General features: G+C 37.5%; 2 protein-coding genes across 3 annotated transcripts in view; one reads left to right on the forward strand and one right to left on the reverse strand.

Annotated features, from left to right (window-relative positions):
* The window catches only part of IFT74 (intraflagellar transport 74), a 106,056-nt gene extending 100,556 nt beyond the window's left edge, over window positions 1-5,500 (reverse strand). For both annotated transcript variants that reach the window (XM_045840515.1, XM_045840513.1), the window contains exons 1-2: window positions 5,301-5,500; window positions 729-867 (exon numbers count right to left, since the gene is read on the reverse strand). In XM_045840515.1, coding sequence (XP_045696471.1) covers window positions 729-848 — 120 coding nt within the window. In that variant the 5' untranslated portion in view covers window positions 849-867; window positions 5,301-5,500. The remainder of the gene's footprint in view (window positions 1-728; window positions 868-5,300) is intronic.
* A 2,065-nt stretch (window positions 5,501-7,565) lies between these two features.
* Window positions 7,566-26,579, forward strand: part of PLAA (phospholipase A2 activating protein) — a 40,979-nt gene continuing 21,965 nt past the window's right edge. Inside the window, exons 1-6 of the mRNA XM_045840821.1 lie at window positions 7,566-7,989; window positions 17,279-17,472; window positions 20,704-20,804; window positions 20,888-21,008; window positions 24,912-25,079; window positions 25,732-25,867. Coding sequence (XP_045696777.1) covers window positions 7,841-7,989; window positions 17,279-17,472; window positions 20,704-20,804; window positions 20,888-21,008; window positions 24,912-25,079; window positions 25,732-25,867 — 869 coding nt within the window. The 5' untranslated portion in view covers window positions 7,566-7,840. The remainder of the gene's footprint in view (window positions 7,990-17,278; window positions 17,473-20,703; window positions 20,805-20,887; window positions 21,009-24,911; window positions 25,080-25,731; window positions 25,868-26,579) is intronic.

Consider the following 26,579-nt stretch of genomic DNA (forward strand, 5'->3'; position numbering starts at 1 on the left):
ATTTAGGTCAGTTTATAGCCTTAACATAGAAAAAGCCCATATGGATTCTGAACTCTAGGTATGACATATATATTACAAATAAGTTTTTTACCAGTTTGTTATTTTTCTTTTAATGTTTTTATGATATTTCCAATTTTGTAAATTAAAATATAAAAATACCCTGTCTTTCAGTATTTGGTGTTTCCATTATTTTATAAAAGCCTAGGCCACACCAAGTTTATATGAAATACTTGCCTGTATTTTCTTCTAGAACATTTATAGTTTCCTTTTTTAAATATAAAGCTTCTTAATTATCTCAAATTCTATGTGAGGGAGGGATCAAGTTTTAAAAAAACAAATGGTTTTCAGTAATTTATGTGCATTACTGAATACTCCATACTTGTTCAAATAATTTGAAATGCTGCCTTAATCATTAATTAAATTCTTGCCTATTTCTAATTCTGTTTTTGGTCTATCCATTTCCTTTGATAGTGACAAAAATACACTCTACCACTTTAATAATTGTAGTTTTAAAATACACTTGAATATCAGCATGAGCATGCCCCTTCTCTCTATAGTGTCTTTCAGACATTCTCATACATTTACATTCCTTGATGTTTTCAGAAAAACAAAGATATATTATAATACACTCACAGAATAAATAACAAAGAATTTCTCATTATAAACAGGCTTTCCAACTTCTACCAAGATATATGCACAAGATTTTAATAGATTTATTTTAAACTTACTCCAGTTGCCACTCGAATATTTCCTGACGGGGGTCTTATTCCAGAAGGAGGCCTTCCTGTCAACCCAATTCCACCTCGTGAAACAGGGCGAGCTGCTGAAGGTTTGTGATTACTAGCCATTGCTTGTTCACTTTAATCACTGTTTGGAAACAAGAAACAGTTCAATTCTCATTTGATATCTTCTATAGCTATATACTAGTGCCCCACATAAACCTTCCTTCAAACATTTAATCCACAGTGATTTTTCTTGCAAATTGCCATTCTAGGTACCACTACAAGGCTAAGCCTGATTTAAGTTGGTTCAAATTTGACATTAATGTACCATTTAGAACCATGAAATCATTTATTAAAACATGCCTTCCGCATTTCTCTATAATCTCATCAAAATACCAGGCCTTCTAGATATGTCTCCTGTGCTCTCATCTCATACTCTAGTAAGTTTATCCAGCATGTTTGTCTTCCAGTCTTTCTCTATTATTTCTGGTCCATGACTAATTCCCTTATATTCTTGATCCTGTTATTAAATGCAGTAGTACCTTGGTACTTATCATGAATTCATCCTAGAATTCATGATAAGTGTGAAACCAGTGAGTACCAAATGCAAGGAGTGATGAAGCATTTTCTCTTGTGGAGCGGTGTCATCACTCATACAAGGTCTGGCAAGTGCGAGGGGTCCCAAGTAAGTGCCCAGTGCTGAAACATTTTTTTCTGGTCAAAATGCTATGGGTACAGGGTTTGACAAATTCTAAAGTAGGTGAGTACTGAAGTGTGACTATACTTACTTTTACTCTTCCCTTTAACAGAATACTGGTTTTCCCTAAAAAATGCTTTCAATAACAAAGGTTGTTTTAGCTTCCAGTGCCCCAATTCCAAAGCAAAGGAGTGCATGGTACTACCTTTGCCCCACAATGTCACTTTCAAAACATTATGCCTCCCAGTCTTTAAAAAAATAAACAGAATTCTCTTTAAGGACCAGGTAATACAACTGTGTTACCTTAGATCTTTCCTGGTTGCTTTTTATAGGGACCACTTAATGTCTCCCTCATCTTTACTAAGGTCTTTGTACCTCTAGTTTAGTCTCTATTCCAGTTCCACCAATATCCTGAATGACTTTCATATGGATACTGGATTCAATATCTAAATTCTAGTTCAGATCCCTAACCTAAATTTCAGTAACCATCTCAATCCCATTTCAGATAGCCATGGCCAGACCTTGAGTTTGTCATCATCTGGAATTGCTTCATCTCAAACATTTTAAATGAAGTACTTTATTCTCTGACCTTAATCTCCTCCCTTTCTTCTCATCTTTATTCTCAATAGTCTCTTTTTAAACCATTTCCTTAATTCACTCATTCTCTCTGTTTATTGGCCTCTTCCTTTGCCCATCAGAATATTATTTAAAGTTTTCATTGATAATTTAGGATAACATTTTTCAAATTATGAGTCATGACCTTCTAGTGGGGTTGTAAGAACAATTTAGTAGGTTATGACCCATATGCTTTAAACATAAAACAAAATAAAGGAATGCAATAAAAAAGAGTTCATTATATAGAAATGGTATTATTTCATTACATTTTTGTGTCAGTTATATTTATATAAATTTACACATTTGTACTGATCTTAAAAATAAAATATATATCCTGTTATAGATCATGTTCAAAAGATTTTTAAAGATTCTGATCTAGAGAGAGAAGAAGTAGAAAAAGAGTGCTCAAGACTATTTATTGCCAGAGGAATGTCTCTGCCTTCAGATAAAACAGTATGAGACTAAAAATGAGAGCCAAGAAAGCAAATAGAAAAACCAGGAGTATGTGTCAGAGATGCCAAGAAAACAGGAGGAATGGTCAGTTATGCCATTTACTGCTGGGAATTCAAATAATATGAACACTGAAATGTCCACTGACATCCCCATCTAAGAAGCCATTAATGACCTTTGAGAAGAGCAGTTTCAAGGACTTTTTTCCTTCTCTACACTGTACTGTCTAATGAGCACCATCAACTAATTCATATCCTGAACTTTACTCGACCTATCTGGCAAAATCAGATACTTTCTTCTATATCCAACCAGGTTTACTGAACATTGCTAGTAGAAATCATAACAACTGTATAGTCTGGAGTACTGCAAAATCATAGTCACAAATGTTAGCTGGACTCTCATCACAGAAAATTTTATTTATCCTTTATAAATGATTTATCTCCTTCATGATTCCAATCCTTAACCAGTTTTCAATCTACACTACTGTCAGCAGATGACTCAATTTCCTACTAATTTCGCAAAATTAGGTTTGAAATCCATAAAGTTTGGAGCACACAAACCTACCTATACCCAACCTGTGCTCTGATCTCAATAGCTACCCATTCTTTTGTTTAAGGTCAATCTCTGTTCTGATTTACCCTCTTAATCCCATTTTCATTGGGACAATTGAGTCCTCTTCCTTGTCCCCTTCCTTTCTACCCCAATTTCCTTTGGAACTATCCCACTCTTGCCCATATCTTTAAACTTTCTCCATTCTTTCAATCTGTTATGTTCAATTCTTTTCTAACTTTAAAAATTAATTTCTTGATCTTGAAAACACTTTTAACACTATCCCATATACCCTTTTCCTATGTAGCCAAACTCTAAAAAATAGCTTATATCCACTATTCTCTACCTTTTCAATTTCCAGTATTGCCTCATTTTCTACAATTCCATTCAAATGGCCCCTGCCAACACAGCTAGGGATGTAAATGTCATCTGTTACTAATGTTCCCTCCTACATGAAACCATTTTCATAATGCTCCCCTCTTCTGGTTCCCCTTTTTCAGTCTTTTTGTTTTTTCAGTTCTTCCTCTTGGTGGCACCTCCTAGTCACACAAATCAGAAACTTAAGTCTTTGATTTCTTCTTCTCCCTCATTTCCCATAGCTAATCACATAGTCCTGCTGATTTTATTCCTAAATGTTTAACATGTACCTCCCCTTCTATTCCTACAGTATTATCCAGGGCCTGATGGATTCAAGTGGATTAGTACATTGGCCTCCTTGCTGGTCTGCTTGTCTAGTACACATCTTGCCCGTTACTGTCCCTAGGAATCCTTCCACAAAAAAACAGTCCACAACCACCCCTTCTTTAAATTGAATTTATAGGCCTGTCCTACATGCTACTATGTATCCTAGATATATCTATATCTTAGTAACCATCACACTGATTGAAATGATCTGCTTCAGTATTTCTCTCCCTTAAGGACAGGCTTGGATCTCATTCATCTTTATATCCCCAGTATCCCAGTGGCAGGCAAAAAATTTGTTCTCTTTTGTTCTTTCTGAATTTCCTCCCACATGAAGGCCTTGTCAGTCACAAAAATTTACTAAATTATTAAAAGTGAAACAAATCATTTCTTCTACTAAAATAGTTTCTCGGCTTCTATACTCCCTGTCCAATGCTTGGATTACTTTTATTCTCTATATACTCTTTCATCCTTTGTCTTATACCTCCAACTATGTTGATGACTCATAAATCAATGTCTGCAGGTCTGTCCTTTAAACTGGGTATCGATTCTAAATTTTCAATTGTTGAAAATTTCTATTCAGATATGCCATTATCACTTCATAATGAATATGTTTACACCAAAATTTAAAACTTTCTCATTCCAACTAGCTCCGTTATTCTATTTCCTTGCCGTTATGAATTCTGTGGACAAAGTAAGAGATTATTACTATTATTATCTCAAATGGAAAAGGGAGTATCATGAAATAACTTTTTGAAAGGCTGATAAGGTCATGGTTTCTCCCAAAGAAAACTAACAAAATAAACCTCTGAATCCAGCAGAATTAGTCAATGTGACCCTAGCTTTCCTGATAACTTTAAAAATGTACAACATATCAAATTTCCACCTCATTTTCTTTGCTACTGCTTTACTATCATGGTAAAAACATAGTATTAGCTCAGCCCTAGGGGGCAATATAAAAGGATGTGGTACTAGTAACCAAAATACCTCTAACTCTGGGCTTATTCACACATACTCAGAGAAGCAGCCTGGCCTTTGGTTCAGGAAAGGTTAGGGATACAAACTTGAGCTCTGACAGTTATCAGCCTTACAACCCCTTCTGGAGGTGCTTCCTCACCTGTAAAACAGAGGTGTGTCGATAGCCTCTATCTTGCAGAGCTGCTGTGAAGATTACAGTGTATATAAAACACTTGGCTCCTAATTATTATTACTATCATCTTCCCTAAACAGTCATTTTAACATATATAAACAAGTTAAAAATTGCTAAGTCCCTTATGCTATGAACGACAGACAGAAAGCGATTATTACTTTGAGTAAAATCTCAGTCCCCAGTAAATTTTTTCTCTGAAGCTCTTGAATTCTTCCCTTTGGTCTCGCCTTGGCAGGTCTCCTCTGGGGACAGTTAGATGTCTCGGCGCACATTTTGGGGAGCTACAGTTTTGATTTCACGGGCCTAACAACGGCCTGAGGAGAGCAGCTAAAAACCGACAGCTTGATTTGTTTTTTTTGGAGCGCATCAGCATCTCCAAGGTGAGAGAATAACCTACAGAGGGAGGGAAGGAGAAATGGAACCCGGGATTTCTCACCTCTGTCAGCACCGAATGAGGGAGGTCACAAGACTCTGGGTCGCACCACAGCGGAGCTCACCAGTCATCTCCACCACCGACGTGTTCGCCGACTCGTGACTACCCACTCACACCAGCAGCTTTCTTGAGCCCTCAGGCTCAACTAGTATCAACTAGTAGAGGCCAAGTAGCTCAGTGTATCCCGGCAACGGGTGGGGACGGAAGAGGCCCCGCCTGATTGGCCAATCCCCGGCCTCAGCTCCTAGTACCAACTAGCAAGGCAAAGTAAGATGTTCTCGCGATATTTCAGTACTGCCGGGCTTTTCAGAAAGGTTTGGAAAACTGCTTGCTGTCTAGAAAAGACCATTTTAAAAAACCTTTGTTTTCTTTATAATCAAGACAACGCCTCTGATTATGCCTGACCTGTACTCACTCCAGCGAGTTAAATTATATCCCTATAAAATCTTCCATCTGCTGTGGTGTACTACGTTAACAGTTTTTGTTGTTTGAAGTCACTCCTGGTAGGCAGCATTGTACATTTTACTTCTAATTAGTAGTAGTTTACTTACTGTTATGACTGCACATGTACACATACAGCATTAAGTATGGATGCGATTCTAGTGCCGTCTGTTCCTCATTCATTGGAAGCCTCATATCTTTAAGCGTCCTTTCAGAGATTTGGTTCAAGTTTGTGAGAAAGGCTGAATTAAATGGAAAGTGGTTTTACAAGAATTGTTTTAAAATTAGTGTTTAAAAAACAATATAATAACTACTGCATCTCAAATCCCACTTCTCTAATAAAGTAACTTGCAGTTTTTTTTTCAGTTTTCCTACATATAGACAGAGCATAAATGTTATTGCAGTTACAATCATAACATACGTACACATTGGACTTTGAATATTTTCACATTATTTCCAACTTGCATACATTATGTATATCCAGATTTAATCTCTTATGTGCTGGCCTGCAAGTAGTTTAAAATCAACGCAAACAAAATAATGTTATGTGACTGAATTCTCACTTAAAGTTTGTAAATTATTTTCAAGAAATTATACTATTTGATCGCAACTTATTTGTAGTGTTCACTTTTCCTTTTGTCATTGCAGTGACGGGTAGTAGAATTTGCAACTGCAACACATGCCACTTTGTTATAAGGATTATTTTGAGCTGAAGGCACTTGAAAAGAAGCAGATAAAAGAAAAGCTCTTTAGGTTCCCTCTATTTGTTTAAAAGAGTACATAAATCTTTAAAGATTTCCCTCCTCATCTCTCTACAAGGAAGGGCAAAAGTGATCATCCAACACAATTTTAGACCCATCATTAGCCTGGAAGACTGCATAGGAGGAGGCTACATAACAAATTTTATTAATTGGTCTTTATCTACCATTAGTTTCTCATATATTTGCCTTCCCATAATTTGATACCTCTAAAGATTTAAGGCCTTTTTCTTTTTGTCACTTCCGTAAAAATGTATTGTTCCTTTGTTTAGATGCTTTATAACCCAAGCTCGAGTCACCTTTGTAAATTACTCATCCCCGAGTTTCTCTTGTATGTATGACATACGTATTAACAAACTTCTGTAATTTTTTCTTATTTTTTTTTTTGCCACAGAGCGCCAGCAGAAAAGCCAGAAGGGTAGAAAAAAATAAGATATTTCCTTTCTTACTATCTTTAACTTTCCAAGTAGTCCATGTATTTTCTCTGAGAGGTCACCAATATGCAGATTTCCCCCCTCAGAGCTTTTAAACATATGGGAGGGGGAACCAGGTTTTGTTATTTGCATACAGATGTGAGAGTTGAAAGAAACTGTTTTAAGTCTTTCAAATGCTTAATACAAAACATGTATTTTTTAAATTACCAAGAACCCAGTTTAGTGTCCACAGAATTTAAAGTAAGCAAATGTTTCCAGTATGGCTCCAAATTCCCTCGTTTTAATGAAAAAACAATAACTTGAAAAACTATCAGTAGACTATGCAGAGGTTTGAGGAACTCGGGGTAAAGCTGCCCTAACAGACCACGCTAAACAATCTGGGTAAACCACAAAGCAGCGCGCAGTCCTGCAGACCAAGATTTAAAATACCCAGATTCCGCGCCTGGGGGGTGGGGGGTGGGAATCTCGTCCCACTGGTGCGTGGCATTGTGGGATTTGCAGTCCCACTCCACATTCCGTATTATAGTAAACAGTTCAGCCAGGGATCGGAAAAAAAAACTCGGGCTTGGCGAAGACCAGGATTACAGCGTGTACAAAGAAAAGACAGCGCAGTAAGGAAGCGAGCCTCAGCTCCACAACCGCCTTAGCAGTCGGGACGCACACGCTCTGCGTCATGGCGGGCTGAGGTCGATGATGAATTCCGGTGTGCACGCCCCGGTTGCTGTGTCACTCGACCCGCTCGGCGCGCCCCTTCCCTGCAGCCCTTACGCACAGGCTGTCCGGTTCTTCCGGTGTCCGGCCGCCTCTCACTTGCAGGCTCTTCTTCCGTCGCTTTTCGTCGCACACCTGGCCTCCCCTGCGGACTGATCTCGACTGGTGCCCGGGCCCGGGTGCCGGACCTACAAGGGCCATGGCGAGCCGAGCCGCCAGATACCGGCTGAGCTGCTCGCTCCCGGGCCACGAGCTGGACGTGCGCGGCCTGGTGTGCTGCTTCTATCCGCCGGGGGCCTTTGTATCCGTGTCCCGGGACCGCACCACCCGCCTCTGGGTCCCGGACAGGTGAGCGCTGTGAGCTCAGCAGCCCCCTTGGAGGTGTTGCAAGCTCCCTTCCCCATGTGAGAAGATAGTAACCCTTTCTGGTTCAGTCCTGCTCTCTCCTTTTCTTCTCGGCCTTCACTCAGGTCTGCGTTGCCCCCCCATTCTAAAAGCCCATGGCTGGACGCGCAGTGTTTGGAACCTGTACGATTTGGGCGAAAGAGCACCGGATTGGGGGAACGAACAGACCTACGTTCATGTTTTAACGACCACTATAGAGTGGGTGACCTTGACCGAACTTCTTACATTTTGGGGCTTAAGTTTTTGGACTGTGATTTGCCATGTTTCTTTTAGATTGAAAATTTATTGATGCCAGGTGCACCTTCTATATGAGGCAATGTGAAGTCATCTGCCATGTGATTAAACTAAGAACTTCGCTCTTACCGCCTACAATTTGCTCTGTAGTTTTCCTTAAAGTTTGAGAACCTTAGTTCTCAAAAATTGCATTCCAGAAAGTTGCTTTACCTCCCCTACGTTGTCCAATTCAGAGTTTCTTAGTCTGGGGTCTGTGGTGGACTTTAGGTGGAGGAGATGAAACCTCTATGTTTTATGAATGTGTGGGGACGTGATGTTTTTCTTGAGGACGGAAAGTCCATTGCCTTCTAACAACAACAAAAATTAAGAAACAGAAGATTAAACTCCAGTCCAAATCAAATTCAGTAGTTCATCACTGGGTTTGGTTGATTGCAACAGGAAACAACCACCTGGAGGACAGATTTCAGTTCAGAAAGAGAAAAATTGAGATAAGTTACCTTGTTAGCCTTCCATCAGTAGAGGTTTCACTCAGAGTTTGGGTTACCACCCATAAATTCAGATAACTACTGTGCCTCCTATGTATTTGGGATCCTGAAGAAGAATAAGAAGACAGACAAGTTCTTTATGTTTATGGAACTAGCTGACAGTTTGGGAGGGAAGATGGATCAAAAAACAAAACATACACACTTGGCACGAATACTATGAATAAAACAAATATTGGTATAGAGTTGAATGGAGAGAGATGTTCGAGAAGGGAGCGTCTCTGAGGAGGTTTCTTTTTTCTTTTTTTAAGTCTTGACACTGAGATGGAGCTTGTCATGGGAGCAGGGAACGAGGAAGGTTGAATTGGGAGAGTCCTGTAGGCCATAAAAGGAATACACACATACGCCCCACCCTGGGTTGAGGAAGAAGAAAGCCCTTATATACAGAAGGGACAGCTGTGAGATGAGCCAATTCTCTGGGGCCTAAGGAAGGGAGTTAGTAGTTAGAAGACTTCAAAGTGTTTCCAGCAAGGAGCAGCATGATTTGATTTACCTGTTGAAAATTTTCTGCTAGTAGCTGGTGGAGAATAGATTGCCACGGGGTAAATGTGGAAGTAGATCTGTTGGCAGCTTTTGAGGAGTGCAGCCAAGTCATGACAGACTTGAGTAGGGGTATTGTATGTACAGGAAACTCCCATTTTGAATTGAATGAGATGACTTTTAAAGGTTTTTTCTAATATTCTGTGATATTCCAAACCACTTAGTAACAGTAATACATAACTTTTTGTATATTATATGCCCAGTAGGCAATAAACATTACAGTAAGTAGTAGCTAAAGGGGATGCCAGTTGTCATAGTTGAATCCTGTCATTACACTTCCACATGTTGTGTATGAGCATGCTAGGTTGACAAAAACTTTAATCACTGGAGTGGTTGCATTTACTAGAAACTTGATGAACTTTGGGCTGAAATGATCCTTCACTTGAAACTGGTCCTTTTCATTTAACTCTTGTTGTCTTTTGGTTTTCTTTTTCAAAATTCATTTATGTATTCACCTAACAGTGATTGAAAGCCTGCATTGTGTTAGGCACAGGGCTAGATGGTGGGTGACTGGAGAGATAAGATAGTTTTACCTCTCCTTTCCAGTTGCTTAGAGTAGAGCATCTCATAGTCACTGGGCGATGAACCTCTGATGCATTTCAAACTGGAGTGACTCAGCCATACTTTTATTATTATAAATATGTCCTCAAGACTGATATCCTTTGTATATTAATACAGTTAATGAAGTGGTTTAAAATGTTTGGAGCTAAGTAGTAAATGAAAATTGCTTTCTGGGGGTTCTGGGTCAGGGCAGTTGGTGCAGAGAAGGCCTGGAAATGATGGGGGAATTTAGTTTTAGGGAGGCAAAATAGTTCTAGGGTAGACTAAACTAGATACCTCATCTTTCATAAAAGCCCATTGAGAACCCAAAAAGTCTCTGGGCCTTTTGAAGTTCCTTCAGAAGGACAGGTTCTTCTCCTCCTCTTCTCCTCCTCCTCCTCCTTCTTCTTCTTTTTTGGTTGTACATTATTAAACTGAACCAGTGAACATGCCATTCTTTGAGACTGTCAGGCCTCTATAAGACCACTTCAAATTAAATCTGATTTCTCAAGTCTATTACCAGTTATTGCTTTGCCTTTTGAAAACAACACATATTAGAAAGATGCAACCCCAGATTTTATATCATGCATTAAATCTTCTCTGATCATGTCAAGGTCTCATAAACACTCAGCACTTTGGGCACTTAGTCAAGTAGTTCTATGGGGTTTGTTAAGAAATCAGAGCCAGTCCCTTCCCATTCCTCATTTCTCTCTTGAAAGCAAAATTTTCATCTCTTACCTGCTTATTTTTTATTTGACTTCCCTATCTCTATATAAAATGCTGCAAAGTCTTGTGCTGCTTAACTAGGTGGGTACATTCTGAGAAATGTATCAGGAGATGGTTTTGTTGTTGTGTGAGCCTCAGAGTTCACTTACACTAACCTAAGTGATATAGCCCACTACACACGTAGGCTATATGATATAGCCTATTGCTCCTAAGATACACATCTGTACAACATATTAACATACAAAACACCACCAGAGTAAATCAAGCACAAAGGAAAATGATACACTTCAAAGGCGCAGTCAACAGGAGATATAGGAAGCTCCTGTGGTGTAACACAGCACGCTGTTTTACAGCAGACTTATGTTTCTAAGCAGAAAGAGTACACTCTAAAATAACCATAAAAAGCATAATATAATAAATACATAAATCAGTTACATGGTCTTTTATTATGATTATCAAGTATATAATTATATGTGCTGTATTTTATTTTTTTAATTTTTTAAAGATTTTATTTATTTTTAGAGAGAGGGGAAGGGAGGGAGAACGAGAAATATCAATGTGTGGTTGCCTTGCATGTGACCCCCTCTGGGGACCTGGCTGGCAACCCAGGCACATGCCCTGATTGGGAATTGAACTGGCAATCCTTTAGTTTGCAGCCTGCGCTCAATCCTCTGAGCTACACCAGCCAGGGCTATATATGTGCTGTATTTTTATACAACTGGCAGCAAAGTAGATTTGTTCACACCCAGTATCACCACAAATATGTAATGCATTACACTGAGAGCTTACCATGGCTATGAGATCACTAGCTGACAGGAATTTTTCAGCTCTGTTGTAATCTTATGGGACCACCATCATATATGTGGTCTGTTGTTGACTAAAACACTATGCAGCTCTTGATTGTATTGCTATCTCTTTTTTAATGTACATTTTATTTTAGGTATTTTATTTACTTTTTATTGTAGAATATGAGAATTTAGCTCTCCACCCTCTACCAGCCTCCATCACATATGTATTCTATCTATGCCTTTAAATTAATTTAAACTGAATCAGTATTTCATGGTTCTCCTGAGTCTGTCCACACCTAAGCTGTGAAATAAACTATGATAACTTTTCCTTAACAATTTTATGATATCCCTGAGGCTACTAATTTCCTTCTTTTGGCTTTCATTTGCTTGATTTTCTTTTTTATATTTGCTTAAATTTTATATATTTATCACTAATTCAACTTTAAATTCATTGCTAGTTATCTGTCTCTCTGAAGACCTTTAGACAGACGTATTGGATATTTTACAGTTTCATCTTTCTTTTAGTGAAAACTTTCTAACCTGGTCTGTCTGCCTCTGGTACACAACTAATCTGGGAGATCTTTATTGTCATTTCCACAATTCCCTTTTGGACCTCTTGTGTTGGATTTCTGTTATCAGTTTCCTTTTACTTTCTCTTTCTTGTTTTTCTTTTTTTTGATGCCATATTGGAGCCCAGCCTCTAGGAGCTTCCTGAAGTACAGTGCGTTGATAGTAATGTATCAAGACCTTGCAAGTCGGAGAAGGATTTTATACTGCCTTGCTGCTTGAATAATTTAAATGTTTGTATGTTTGTAGCATTCCAATTTCCAAATAATATTCCTCCAGCATTTCGAAGCCATTGCCCCATTGTATTCTAGCCTCCAGTGTTACATTTGAGAATTCTTGACCTGTTTTTTTTTCTGTATAAAAAGCAGTCAATATTTATCCATTGTTCAGGACCATTAGTGGACCCTTTTAATATGAAAACTCACATCCATAAGTTCTGGGGCATTTTCTCATATTCTTTTATCTTGTCCTCTTCATTTTCTCTGTCCTCTTTTCTGAAACTTTTTATTCATATATTGAACTTGTTTCTAAATGTCTTTTTTATTTGTGTGTGTGTGTCTTTTTTTTTTTTTTGCTATATTGTCTCAGAAATTGCCTTGATTTCTTCTGTGAAATTATGTTCTTATTTCATGGCTGAAATACAGTTTTCTGTTTTTAAGTTATTTTCTCCCTAGTGGTATGTGTCCTCCAAATTGGTTTCTTTTCCCCCTCCCTTTGTTTTGGTCACTGTATTTCTTGAGGGGGAGGCTTTCCTTAGATGTCTGATAATCCTTACTCTGTGTTCAGTGTTGAGGGTGAAGAACTAAAAGGCTCCAAGGAAGGATGCTCTGCTCAGGGGTGGGACTTGTTGTCTGTGAGCTTCACTGTAGGATTGTCTGCGTTACCTGGCTAGACCTTTTCATTGGGCTGGTCTACCCAGAGGATGACTGCCCTGGTCCCCAGGGTTTTGTCTTTGGTGGTGTTGGCCTTCGTTATAAATGTACATGTTTTTCAATACCCAAGGGCTCACCTATGCTATGGTCCCCACAAAGACTTTAACTTTAGTGATGAAAAAGTTCTAGACTTTTACTGGGTGCAAGAGAGGCACTTGTCTAGCTGAGGAGTCTGGCTGCTTTTTTTTTTCCCCCTTAATACTTGAAGTACTTTTGATTGACTCAATAAATACTTAATCCTTCCCAGATAGAATATTGTGCTAGGAACTTGAGAATATAAACAGAAGAAGCAGGTCTGGATTCTGCCATTAAGAACTTCACGGATCAATATGAAAGATGTACACAAATATCTACAAACATCTACATCTACATCTATGCTAAGGGACATGCATAGGTAGATATAGTGGTTTATATAATATGGATTTTTAATCATGTGCTACCTTTTAAATTTCTTTGGGCGTATTGGTAAAATGGTTTCTAAAAACACATTTTAAAAAACCTACCAAAATAAAGTAGGCAAATTAAAAAATAGCTACTACCAAATACCTTATTTTGAAGATTTTTTTCATATGATTTAACTTCTGACTGATTCCAAAGACTTTCATCTAGTCTTCCTTATTGATTTTAGTTCCTACCTTTTTTTGGCCCCCATTTTTAGAGGTACATATGTAGTGCCACTAATTCTTAAGCTTTGGGGATTTGTTGGTAGATTGGTTCTCTATTTCCCCTGCTGCCTACATAGATATATACATGCACATGTCTGTGTATATATGTGTATACATATGTGTATATATATTTTTTCTAAGAAAGGCATAAACCCACAGGCTAGAAAGAGTGAGAAAAAAGAACAAGGTTATAACTTTCAGTGCTGAAGCTCACAGAAAAGTAGTGAAGGTCTTGGGACATATGAGAAAAATGAGTTCTAGGCAGGTAGCAGGGAAAGTAGAGAACCAATTTACCAGTGAATCTCCAAAAGTCTCAAGAATTAGCAGCACTACTTGCCTCCATGAATGTGTGTGTGTATACACATGCACACATACACACATACCAAGTCTGTTTGGAAAAAGTCCAGTCATTGTTAATATCATGAGGACAGTTTTCACTGCATCTATATAACTTAGCAGCCAAGGAGAGAGGACTGGAATGCTCATGTGTGAATAGTGACCACTTCACTGTACTAGTCAGTAGGGGCAGTAAATGCCATTGAGAGTGCATGGACACTATGTGGCCGTCACATTCAAAATGACTGAGTGAGTAGAGCAACAAATCTGCATCAGATTTTGCATTGTTTGAACATTCCTCAGCAGAAACTACTCAGATGATTCAGAAGGCTGCAGCTATGGTTAACTGGTGATTGGCAGCTTCATCACAACAATACATCTGCTCAGGCATCACGTCTTACACAGTTTTTTGGCGAAACATCAAATCCAGGTGACTCAGCCTCGATACGGCCCAGATTTGGTGCCCTGTGACTTTTGGCTTTTCCCTAAACTAAAATCACCTTTGAAAGGGAAGAGATTTCAGACTATTGATGAGATTCAGGAAAATGCGTCAGGGCAGCTGATGGCAATTGAGAGAACTGTGTGAGGCCCCAAGGTGCCTGCTTTGAAGAGGACTGAGTCATCATTGTCCTGTGTACAGTGTTTCTTATATCTTATATCTTCTTCAAGAAATATTTCTGTTTTTTGGAGTTCCGGCAAGATGGAGGAATAGGTGAACGCACCATACCTCCTCACACAACCAAGATTAGAACAACAATAATTTACAGATAGAATAACACTCAGAACTGATAGAGGATTTATCTGAATGGAAGTCGGACAGCCAAGAAGTTGAAGTAGACCCGTACATCCAGACCGGTAGGAGACAACGAGACGACGAGACGACGAGCTGGGTGGATGCGGGGCTGGCGCGGGTCGGGGGTGCGGAAGTCGGGGAAAATTTGGCCCAAAATTGGTGCAACAGCCATCTGGGGCGCAGGAAAGCAGCGGTGATCCCTGAGTACGCAAGCTGTGGCTGGTGGACCCAGTGAGGCGGCAATTGCTGACCAGGGCAGAGCTCGAAGCCCAGGATCCCAGAGAAGAGTCTGAGACCAGGAGAAAGGAACTACCGCCATTGTTTCCTCCCATCCCTGCTCCCGCTTCCGTCCCCGCCCCCACATATAACGTCACAATCTAGCGACTGGGGTGCCCAGCCCCGGTGAACACCTAAGGCTCCGCTCCCCCACCGTAACAAGAGCGACCAGACCAAGAGAGAGACAGGGAAAGACATAAGACATGTTTCCAACAGAACAGATCAGTCCCCCGGGACTCATCCTTTTGAGCGACCAAGAAATAGCCAATCTATGAGATGCACAGTTCAAAACACTGGTGATCAGAAAGCTCACGGAATTGGTTGATTTGGGGCACAATTTAGATGAAAGGATGCAGGTTACCATAAAAGAGATGCAGGAAAATACATGGAGGAGAGCCAATAGTGAAAGGAAGGAATCTGAGTCTCAAAACAATACAGTGGACCAGAAGGAAGATAGAATCAACCAAGCAGGAAAGCATGATGAAATAATTCAAAAAAATCGAGGAAAAGCTTAAGACCATCCAGGACACCTTTAAACGTTCCAACATCCGAATTATAGGGGTACCAGAATGGGAAGGGGGAAAGCAACACATTGAGCACGTATTTGAACAAATAATAAAGGAGAACTTTCCCAATCTGGCAAAGGGAACAGTCTTCCAAGAAATCCAAGAAGCTCAGAGAGCCCCAAAGAAGTTGGACCCAAGAAGAAACACACCAAGGCACATCATAATTACATTAGCCAAGGTAAAAACGAAGGAGAGAATCCTAGAAGCAGCAAGAGATAAGGGGACAGTCACCTACAAAGGAGTTCCCATCAGACTGTCAGCTTTCTCCAAAGAGACCTTACAGGCAAGAAGGGGCTGGAAAGAAATATTCCAAGTCATGAAAGACAAGGACCTACATCCTAGATTGCTCTATCCAGCAAAGCTCTCATTTAGAATGGAAGGGAAGATAAAGTGCTTTTCAGATAAGGTCAAGTTAAAGGAGTTCATCATCACCAAGCCCTTATTTTATGAAATGCTAAAGGGACTTATCTAAGAAAAGAAGATAAAGAAAAGACATGTATAGTAAAAGGACAGCAAACTCACAATTATTAACAACCACACCTAAAGCAAAACCAAAAGAAACTAAGTAAACAACTAGAACAGGAACAGAACCACAGAAATGGAGGGCACATGGAGGGCTAGCAGCGGGGGGAGGAAGAGGGGGGGGAAAGGTATAGAGAATAAGTAGCATAGAATGTAGGTTGAAAATGGATAGGGGGAGGGCAAGAATAGTACGGGAAATGTAGAAGCTAAAGAACTCATAAGTATGACACATGGACATGAACTAAAGGGGGGAACGTGGGTGGGATAGGGGGTACAGGGTGGAGGGGAGAGAAGGGGGGAAATGGGATATATTTAAAAAAATATTTCTGTTTTTCATATATATGGCTGGATACCTTCTGGACAGGCCTTGTATATTCTTTCAGTGGTGTTTGGGAGTAAAAATAGATGAGTGTGTTCAGTCTTTATCCAGGAGTCTTAATGTCTTTGTGTGTACTTGTCTCATCTCCTTTAACTAGACTGCAAACTCTTATTATTTGCTTGAGTTAGGTATATAATTATTTATATTCCTCTCAGCAACTAACTGCCTTCCATGTAGTAAATCATAATCTGTTGTTTGACTGGTTATGTAAAGCAGTGATACTAAGTGAACTGATGTGTATAATGAATTGGTAATCATTCTAATCTGCAGGGAGGTGATGTGCTGTGTCCCTGGAGCAATGATTTATTCCTTGCTGTATTAGTTCCTTTAGTTTCCATATTGAGGATGATTGATATTCTGTATAGGTACACTATACTAAAGGGTACGAGGTTAATGTTTCATAGTGTGAAAATGTCCTCACTATCCATATTTAAGGTTTATGGACAGTGGATTCCATTATCCTAATTGCATGAATGTTTCACTTCACCCAGGATTTCTTAGGGTAACAGTTACTGAGAAGTAGAAATGAAGATGGAGGATGAGGAAAAGCACTAAAGATATTTGTTTCCCTCCCTTTTCTTCCTGTTCTTCTTGTTAATTAACATACTATTATCAGTGGAAACCTAATTAAACTTTTCCTAATCTGATGTAAACCTTTGTAGTAGCTGGTATAAATTAGGTATTTAGTATTTTAATAGATACTTGACATAATGTGTACTCTCTACAGTAAAGTTAAACCATGGCACTAAATGAAAATGAGTACTTTGACACTATGCCCCGGCTAAGTTAGGGAACCAATTATGTCTTATTTATGATGTCTTTCCAGTCCTAACAGGGGCTTTACAGAAATGCACTGCATGAGTGGCCACTCCAATTTTGTATCTTGTGTGTGCATCATACCTTCAAGTGATGTGTACCCCCATGGACTAATTGCCACTGGAGGAAATGACCACAATATTTGTATTTACTCACTGGAGAGCCCAGCACCACTTTATATACTAAAAGGTCACAAAAATACTGGTGAGTATAGTGCTTTAGTGTTTTTCTATTTAAGAAAACTCATCCTTTTGAAAGTAAAATTTACATATACATTTTTCCTGGTTTATATTATGTTTGTTTACCTATAGGTAATCGGCTTGATAGTAAAAATCTTTTGGGGTTAGCATTCCCCTATAAACGCGGTTACAGATTTACTCTTGTGTTCGGTAAAGTTTTTCATGCTTATACAGATGTGGGCAAAAGTAGGTTTACAGTTGTAATACAAGTAGTATAATAATTAATAATAATACCTGAATAAACTGTGTTCCCATACTCACAACTATAAACCTAATTTTGTCCACTGCTGTCTATTTAAAAAGTAAAGCGATCAGTTATAAAAGGAAGAGCCCATATAGTTTTGATACACTTTGTGATTTTGGTTTTTCAACTATTGAAAAGACTTTACTCAGGAAAACTAAGAGTATCTCTTTATGTTTTGACTGTTATGTCTGTATTTATACAGGAAATTGAATGTGTTTAGAGTGCTGGTATTATTTTTAAGGAGGAATACTGTCAAATAATTCTATTTCTGGGATTTGTGTAAACTATTTCTGATTCTCCTAATATTCCTGGATTTGTGTATGACTTAGCAGCTCTTTGTTATAAAGTGTTAAGCATATTCAGTATAAATCAGTGCAGTATGTGTCCTTATTTTTTAATGTATCTGGAATACTTTAGGACATATGTAAGCAAATAGTATGGCCCATAAAAAGAAACACTTCAAACTGAATTTCCTTGAGGAGTTTGGAAAATGCTTTGTATATATGTGAAATCTTCGATACAGAATGATACAGATTCTTTAACTTTATTATAGAAATCTTCAATACATACAGAAGTAGAGACAGTAATTTACATCGAGTTATATACACCCATATCTAGTAGGGAATAATAATCTGTTCCACCTATGTATTTTACATTGCTTCAAGGATTATCCACATAAGCTCTATCTTGTTTCATCTTTCCCCTCTTCCACAACATTATTTTAAAGGAAATTTTCAGTATACTGTTGCATTTGTAAATACTTCAGTATGCAGCTATAAAATAGTATTTGGCAAACTTTTTCTGAAAACAGCCAGATAGTACACGTTTTAGGCTTTGCAAGCCATCTGGTTACTTTCACAACTGCTCTACTGTGCCATTGTGTTCAAAAGCAGCCATTGACAAATAAATGAATGGGTCTCTCTGTGTTTCAGTAAATCTTTATTTATGGACACTGAAATTTGAAAGTTACATAATTTTCACGTCAGGAAGTATATTTTGTTTATTTTTCCCTAACCACTTAACAAATGTAAAACCCATTCTTAGTTTGTGTGCTATATAGTACAAGTGGCCCATGGGCCATCATTTGTTGACCACTCTAAACGGTATGGATTCTCTCTTTCTTTTTTTTTTTAAATCATTATCACACCTGAAATAAAACAAAACCTCATTTCTTATTATCACATATCCAGTGAATATTCACATTTATACAGTTATCTCATAAATGTTTTTTCTAGTTTAATGACCCAACCAAGGTCCACATATCTTTCAATATGTCAGTTCCTTATCCTCCTCCATTTAAAACCAGCTTACTTTACTTGTAGAATTTCCCACAATCTGAACTTTGCTGATTAGAGCCTTCCTGTTCCCTTTAATATGTTCCTCAGTTCCCTATATGTCATATAAACTATTAGTTAGATCTAGAAGTTGACCGAGATTCAGATTCAAGTTTTTAACATGAATATTTTATAGGTAGTATTGTGTACTTTTGTGTAGCACATTAAGAGGCATGTGATACCTCTTTTTTGTGATGTTCAGATTGAACAGTGGATTCGAGTGTTGTACACCAATTTGTTATAACATTCCCATCAGTCTTATGTAATGATTTTTAGCATCTATTGATGATCATTGCATAGATCCAGTATTTCATTAATGTCTTCAAAATGATTATACTCTGATTCTATCATTATTTCTGTATTTAATAGTTAGCATTTTTTTATATAAAACTTTCCCACATAAACTCTTTGGTTACCATGGAAGTGTTTCCTTGCCCCCTCTCCCACGTCTTTTACTGAGTTCAAAAATGAGTTGGTTTCCTAACATCTTTTTTTTCTGATTCTTAAATTGTCCCATATCAGGCCATTGGAATCCTCTTAAATTGGCTCCTGTGACCAGAGAATAAATCTCCATCTCCTACAGTGAGTGAGGATGGACTTTCCTGACACTGTAGGCTGAGGAGAGAAATCTGTTGTTTGACTGTGTCATATGCAGACTGTGAATCACTCTTGTTTTTTCAGGCCTCTGCTTAGCTCCATCCTTCATGAAACCAAGAGGCTGCATACTAAGTCTTACAGTTGTGGGCCCAGTCACTGTATTTCTGAATTCATCTCTGTGGGTGTTTAAATTATAATCTTCCTCCATTTTGCTAAGTCAGTTGTTTTATTTTCAGTTGCCTTTGTCCTTGTAGATCAATACCATTTATAGCATCACTCTAAACAATCTGCCATTTTTAATGAGAGTTCTGGGGAGGGGGTTGCATTTCCATATTTTTAGATAACTTTTCATTTGTAATTTTTAGCCTGTATAATTTTACATTAGTGAAACATTTAACCATTCCATTACTGTTGCACATTTAGCTTGGCTCTGGTGTGTTTTTTGTTTTTGTTTTTGTTTTTGTTTTATCATTTCAACTATAGTGACAAATATCTTTAGTAATAGCATTTCAAAATCATTTAGCACCAGCCAGGTAGCTGAGTTGTTCAGAGCATTGTCCTGCTATGTCAAGATTGCAGGTTATGTCCTCTATCAGGGAACATATAAGAAGGAACCAATGAATGCATAAATAAATGGAACAATAAATCGATGTCAGTTTGTCCATCTCTCTCTCTCCCCCACCTCTCTAAAATCAGTTTTTAAAATTATATTAAAATCATTTACATTGTCTTCCCATGTAGTTTTTTAGAACTGGAAGGGATTGTGCAAGCCACGTAATAATCCTGTTCCTTCATTCTGCAGATGAGGAATCTCAGGTTAAGTAATATCCTTGTGGTCAGACTGCCCATAAGTGGCGTCTCTAATACTTGCAACCAGGCAGCCTGACAACAGAGTCATAAACACTGTACACATTTCTCCATCTCTGTTAAGTGTTTTTAAAATTGCAGTGCTTTAATAACTAACAAGATTGAACATTTTTCTAGATGAAAATATGTTCACTAATGCCTTTTTTTCCTTTAGTATGTAGTCTTTCATCTGGAAAATTTGGGACATTACTTAGTGGCTCATGGGACACTACTGCTAAAGTGTGGCTGAATGACAAATGCATGATGACTTTACAGGTATGGTAGTTCTGTGTGAAAGTTCTAGATAATTAAATATGATGACTTGTGGCAACTTAAATTAATACCCATTTTACTCACAGGGTCATACAGCTGCCGTGTGGGCAGTAAAGATCTTACCTGAACAGGGCTTAATGTTAACTGGATCTGCAGACAAAACTATTAAACTGTGGAAAGCTGGAAGATGTGAGAGGACTTTTTCAGGTAATATCACAGTATATACCTCTTACCATCCTATTGCTTCATATTTATTCAAATGGTCTTTTTCTCAAAGGTTTGGAAGCTTGGAAGTGGTATTTGAAAAATGTCACCCATGTATCTTTTTAAAAGATACTTTGAAACCTCTCATTAAAATCCAGGTTGCATTAATAAATAGGTACCTCATTGCCTATAATTTCTGAATGTGGTTCTATGAACTATGTATGTGTACCTTGTGGCATGCAGTTACATTTTTGCTTGTCCTTTGAACATGTTCATTTTGAACCTTGGTGGCTCAGTAGTGTTATCTTCATATATTGAGGAAACATAAGTGCTTTCATTAATATTGAAGTATATTGTTTAATAATACATTTCAGGCTATATTTATTTAATGGTTTAGGTGGGTAGTTTTTTTAGTAAAAGGCAAAAGATTTACATGATCTGAAGAGAAACCAGAATATAGGTGGGTACTCTTTTTATACCTCAGCTATTAAATAGCTCCTACACTGGTGTGAATTTTTTGTTGTTTTTTTTCTTTTATTTACTTTTTTAAACTTGATTACCACCGTGGAGGATAACACTGTGAGAAGTCCCTATTGAAGATAAAACTATCTATAGATGGAAAATGGACAATGAGTTCTAATAAACATCTCTCTGTTTTTGCTTCCACGTATACATATATGTATCAAGTTGTTATTAATCCATGATAGACAATCAATTTAGCAAATATTGAGCAAGGGAAAGGTTTTGACTTCTCATTTTTGTTATTAGATTAGAAGCTTCAAAGAATGTTTTGTTATTAAAAAAATCATAGAGATATTTTTCTACAAGGCTTCAAGTGATATTGAAATAAATTGAATTTTGTCAACTGTATCCCCAGTTACATAATTAACATTATATAAGAAGTTTATTGCATAAATTCTTACTGTTTTAAAAACTCAATAGTCATTGGTTTTTAGTTTATCTTTTTAATGCTTGCATTTATATAAATTATGAAATGTTCCCAAAAATAAATCAGCAATGTTTGGCTTTAAATTTGCATATTGGCTGAATCAAGAGGTAGTATAATTAATCAGGAAACGTGAATTCTTGTTTTAGCATTGCCTATGATTAGATGGTTGTAGAAAACCTCTCTCAGCCTACTCTTGCATATTTTAATAAAGTTTACTTTTCTGTGATGTATTTTATATTTCAAATTTAAATTATTGTAATCTTTTATAATTTTAGTTTTTCTTAATTTTCTCTGGTGTTTTATAAGTATTAATTTTCATATTGTGTGGTAAAAAACTTAAGGGATATTTATTCCTTGTTATATATTTCAGTTATTTTTGAATATTGTATATGTTATGAATTAGTTTTACTATTGGGTAAGAAAAATTGAATTGTCAGGTAAAAAAGGAGAGTAGTGGGGAATCAAAGTTATGTTTCTGAGGGTTTTCAGAAAAAAATTGCAGGCTTCCTGGCCAAGATAGAGGCATAGGTAGATACACTTTGCCTCCTCACACAAGCAAAAGGAGGACAACAAATTGTAAAACAAAAATAACTAAAACTTCCAGAAAATCTAACTGTATGAAAGTTCGACAACCAAGGAGTTAAAGAAAAAGCATTCATCCAGACTGGGAAGAGGGGCGGAGACTAGCAACAGGGGTAGAGAGAACTTGCAGCAAGGCAGCGGCTGGAGGACCAGGGTGGGCAGTGGCTGGCAGAGCTGGTAAGGCGACTGTTCCCACGTTTTTGTGTGGATAAACCAGAAGGAACATCTGGGGAGCAAGATAGGCTACACAACCCATGGTCCCAGTGAGGGGAAATAAAGCCTCAAAACCTGACTGAAAAAACCTGTGGGGGTTGAGACAGTAGAAGAAACTCCCAGCCTCATAGGAGAGTTCATTGGACAGACAGACCTATGGCATCCTAGAACGTTCACAAACCCACCCACCTGGGAATCAGCATCAGAAGGGCCCAATTTGCTTGTGGGTAGCAGAGGAAGTGACTGAAAGTCACCGAAAGCTGAGCAAGTGACATTGTTCCCTCTCAGACCCCTCCCCCACATAGAGTGCCACATGGGTTGCCTCACCTTGGTGAATACCTAAGACTCTGCCCCTTACAATGTAACAGGTGTGCAGAGACAAAAAAAAAAAAATGGCCCAAATGAAAGAACAAATCAAAGCTCCAGAAAAAATACAACTAAGCAGCTAGGAGATAGCCAGCCTATCAGATGCACAGTTCAAAACACTGGTAATTAGGATGAACCACAGAAGTAGTTCATTATGGTTGCAAAATAGAGGAAAAAGTGAAGGCAATGAAAAGTGAAAGAAAGGAAAATATATGGGAACCAATAGTGAAGGGAAGAAAACTGGGACTCAAATCAATGATTTAAAACAAAAGTAAGAAATAAACATTCAACCAGAACAGAATGAAGAAACAAGAATTCAATAAAATGAGGAGAGGCTTGGGAACCTCTAGAACAAATCTAAATATTCCAATATCTAAATCATAGGAGTTCCAGAGGGAGAAGAGGAAGAGCATGAAATTGCAAACATAACGAAGGAAAACTTCCCTCATCTGGCCAAAGAAATAGAATTCCAGGAAGTCCAGGAAGCTCAGAGTCCCAAAGAAGTTGGATGCAAGGAAGCACATACCAAGGCACATCTTAATTACATTAGCCAAGATTAAAGAGAAGGAGTGAAACCTAAGAGCAGCAACGGGAAAGGAGACAGTTACCTGCAAAGGAGTTTCTGTAAGACTCTTAGCTGATTTCTCAAAAGAAACCTTGCAAGCAGGAAGGGGCTAGAAAGAAGTATTTGAAATCATGAAAGGCAAGGACCCACATTCAAGATTACTCTATCTAGCAAAGCTATCATTTAGAATGGAAGGACAGACAAAAAGCTTCCCAGATAAGGTCAAGTTAAAGGAGTTCATCATCACCAAGCTCTTATTATAAGAAATGTTAAAGGGACTTATCTAAGAAAAAGATGATGATCAAAACTATGAACAGTAAAATGACAACAAACACAACTATCAGCAACTGAACCTAAAAAAACAACCAACTAAGCAAACAGAACAGGAACAGATTCACAGAAACAGATATCACATGGAAGATTATCAGCAGAGAAGGGGTGGGAGGAGAATAGGGGGAAAGGTGCAGGGAATAAGCATAAATGGTAGGTACAAAATACACAGGGAGAGATTAAGAACAATATGGGAAATGGAGAGCCCAAAGAATTTATATGTACGACCCATGGGACGTGATCTAAGGTGGGGCAATGCTGGTGGGATGGGGGTACAGAGCGGATGGGAATAAAGAGGAGAAAATAAATGGGCAACTGTAATAGTATAATAAATAAAATATATTAAAAACATAAAATGCTCAAAAAAAGTTGGAGAAGACTAAATAAATATAAAATACTATATTGTGCCACGTATAATGTGTACCCATGTTTTTGGCCCAAACTTTCAGGAAAAAAAATTTTTTGTTTTAATTTTTAATTCAATTTTGTATTTATTTATACTTAGAAACAAAACCGATTGTTGTATTCCAGAGTATTATTTTCCATATGGATATCCTTAATGCTTTCTAGAATAATACTTTTAATGCATAAACATAAAGAATTTATATACAGAATTAGTACCACCCATAGATAATGCACATCCTTATTTTTTCCCAAAAACTTTGGGCAAAAAAGTGCACATTATATATGGTAAAATATGGTAATTTCTTAAGACTGGTGATGAAAAAGAGACTGCCGCAAAATTTTGGTTACCCAGCTTTTCTACAGAAAAAATGAGTTTCTCAAACTTGAAAATCAGGTTTTACTATTCATTGATGTGTTTTACCATATGTTGATGAACTACATAGAGCCATCAACAAAATAATGTATTTTATTGATTTATAGTATTTTTTTAATACAGGGCATGAAGATTGTGTAAGAGGTTTGGCAATTTTGAGTGAAACAGAATTTCTTTCCTGTGCAAATGATGCCAGTATTAGAAGGTGGCAAATCACTGGAGAGTGTCTTGAAGTATATTATGGACATACAAATTATATTTATAGCATATCTGTCTTCCCAAATTCTAAAGGTAAGATTATTTTATACCATTCATTTTTAAAATTTTGTATTGGCCATTGTTTTTTCACATTCTTAAGGTGAGGGAATGAGGGCTGATGACTTAAATCAATTTACTAACTGTAACTTGAATAATTTAGTAACTTTATTTCATAAGTATTTTTTTCTAAAGGAGAAAATTATATGATCTTTATATTAATTCGCATTTGATGGTTTTGTTGTAAAAAGTTCTTAGGTATCAGGAAAGTATATCTAGGTGTAGTATGTAAAATGTGAAATGTATAAAACCATGATTTTTAGCACTGCCTGGTATGGCTCAGTGGATTGAGTGCAGGCCTATGAACCAAAAAGTCGCTAGTTCGATTCACCGGGCATATGCCTGGGTTGTAGGCCAGGTTCCCCGTTGGGGGCATGGGAGAGGCAGCCGATTGTTGCCTCTCTCATCAATGTTTCTCTCCCTCTCTTTCTCCCTCCCTTCCCCTCTCTTTAAAAATAAATCAGTGACTTTTAAAGTTGTATAAAATGACAAATACATAAAATTTAAAACTATAATTTTAAAATACTTTCTGGATTAAAAAAGATCAGCCTGTCTAGGAAGATGATTTGTATTAATGTACTTAGTTTTATTCATTCAAAATAATTTTTCCTGAATTCATTAATTTTAGATTTTGTGACAACAGCAGAAGACAGATCTTTGAGAATATGGAAACATGGAGAATGTGCTCAAACAATCCGACTTCCAGCTCAGTCTATATGGTGCTGCTGTGTGCTAGATAATGGTGACATTGTGGTTGGTGCCAGGTATTTATATTCTAGTCAATCAATAAATAATATGTGTCCAGGACTTTGGTAGGCATTAGAGTGCACAGAGATTAGCCATAAGGAATTCCATGTGAATTGGAGAGACTATATGCACAATTCTGTTATTGAATAAAATAGTAATAGGTATAGTAGCTGTTATTACACTAATAATACAGGGTATATTATTTCCAGTATTTTTCTGTAAGTTGTGCAGTTGAAACACTGAATGCAAAAGAAATTGGAGAAGGTAGAGATTGGTGTAGGGAGACATTCTGGAGAAGAGATTTGGATGGGATTTTAAAAGATAATGAGTAAGAAGGGAAATGAGAATTTTTATCAAAAGAAAGAGTAGAAGTAAAGATGTGTCATGGAAATGAAAGTAATGTTTTAGGAAAAGATGGAAAATGGTAGAGGATTAATGTTGGGAAAAGTGGATAATAGGTAAGGAGGGCTTTATTATGGAGAACCTTCAGTGCTAGGCATTATTTAGATTCAGTGCTCAGGGTTAAAGGGTTGTAGCTCTTGAGCAAGAAGTGATATGATTAAAGTAGAACCAGTGACTTATTAAATATGTGGGTTTTATTTAGTTAGTGGTGACCATGGGAAGGAAAGCCAATCAGAAAGGAGTCTCAGTGGTAAGAGTGTAAAGTTATTGAAATATTAGCCCCACAATGCTACTGGATAAGAGACTAAAAATGAGACAGTGCTGAGG

Source organism: Phyllostomus hastatus, unplaced genomic scaffold (assembly GCF_019186645.2).
Source record: "Phyllostomus hastatus isolate PE091 unplaced genomic scaffold, TTU_PhHast_1.1 phas_contig_34, whole genome shotgun sequence".
NCBI lineage: Eukaryota > Metazoa > Chordata > Mammalia > Chiroptera > Phyllostomidae > Phyllostomus > Phyllostomus hastatus.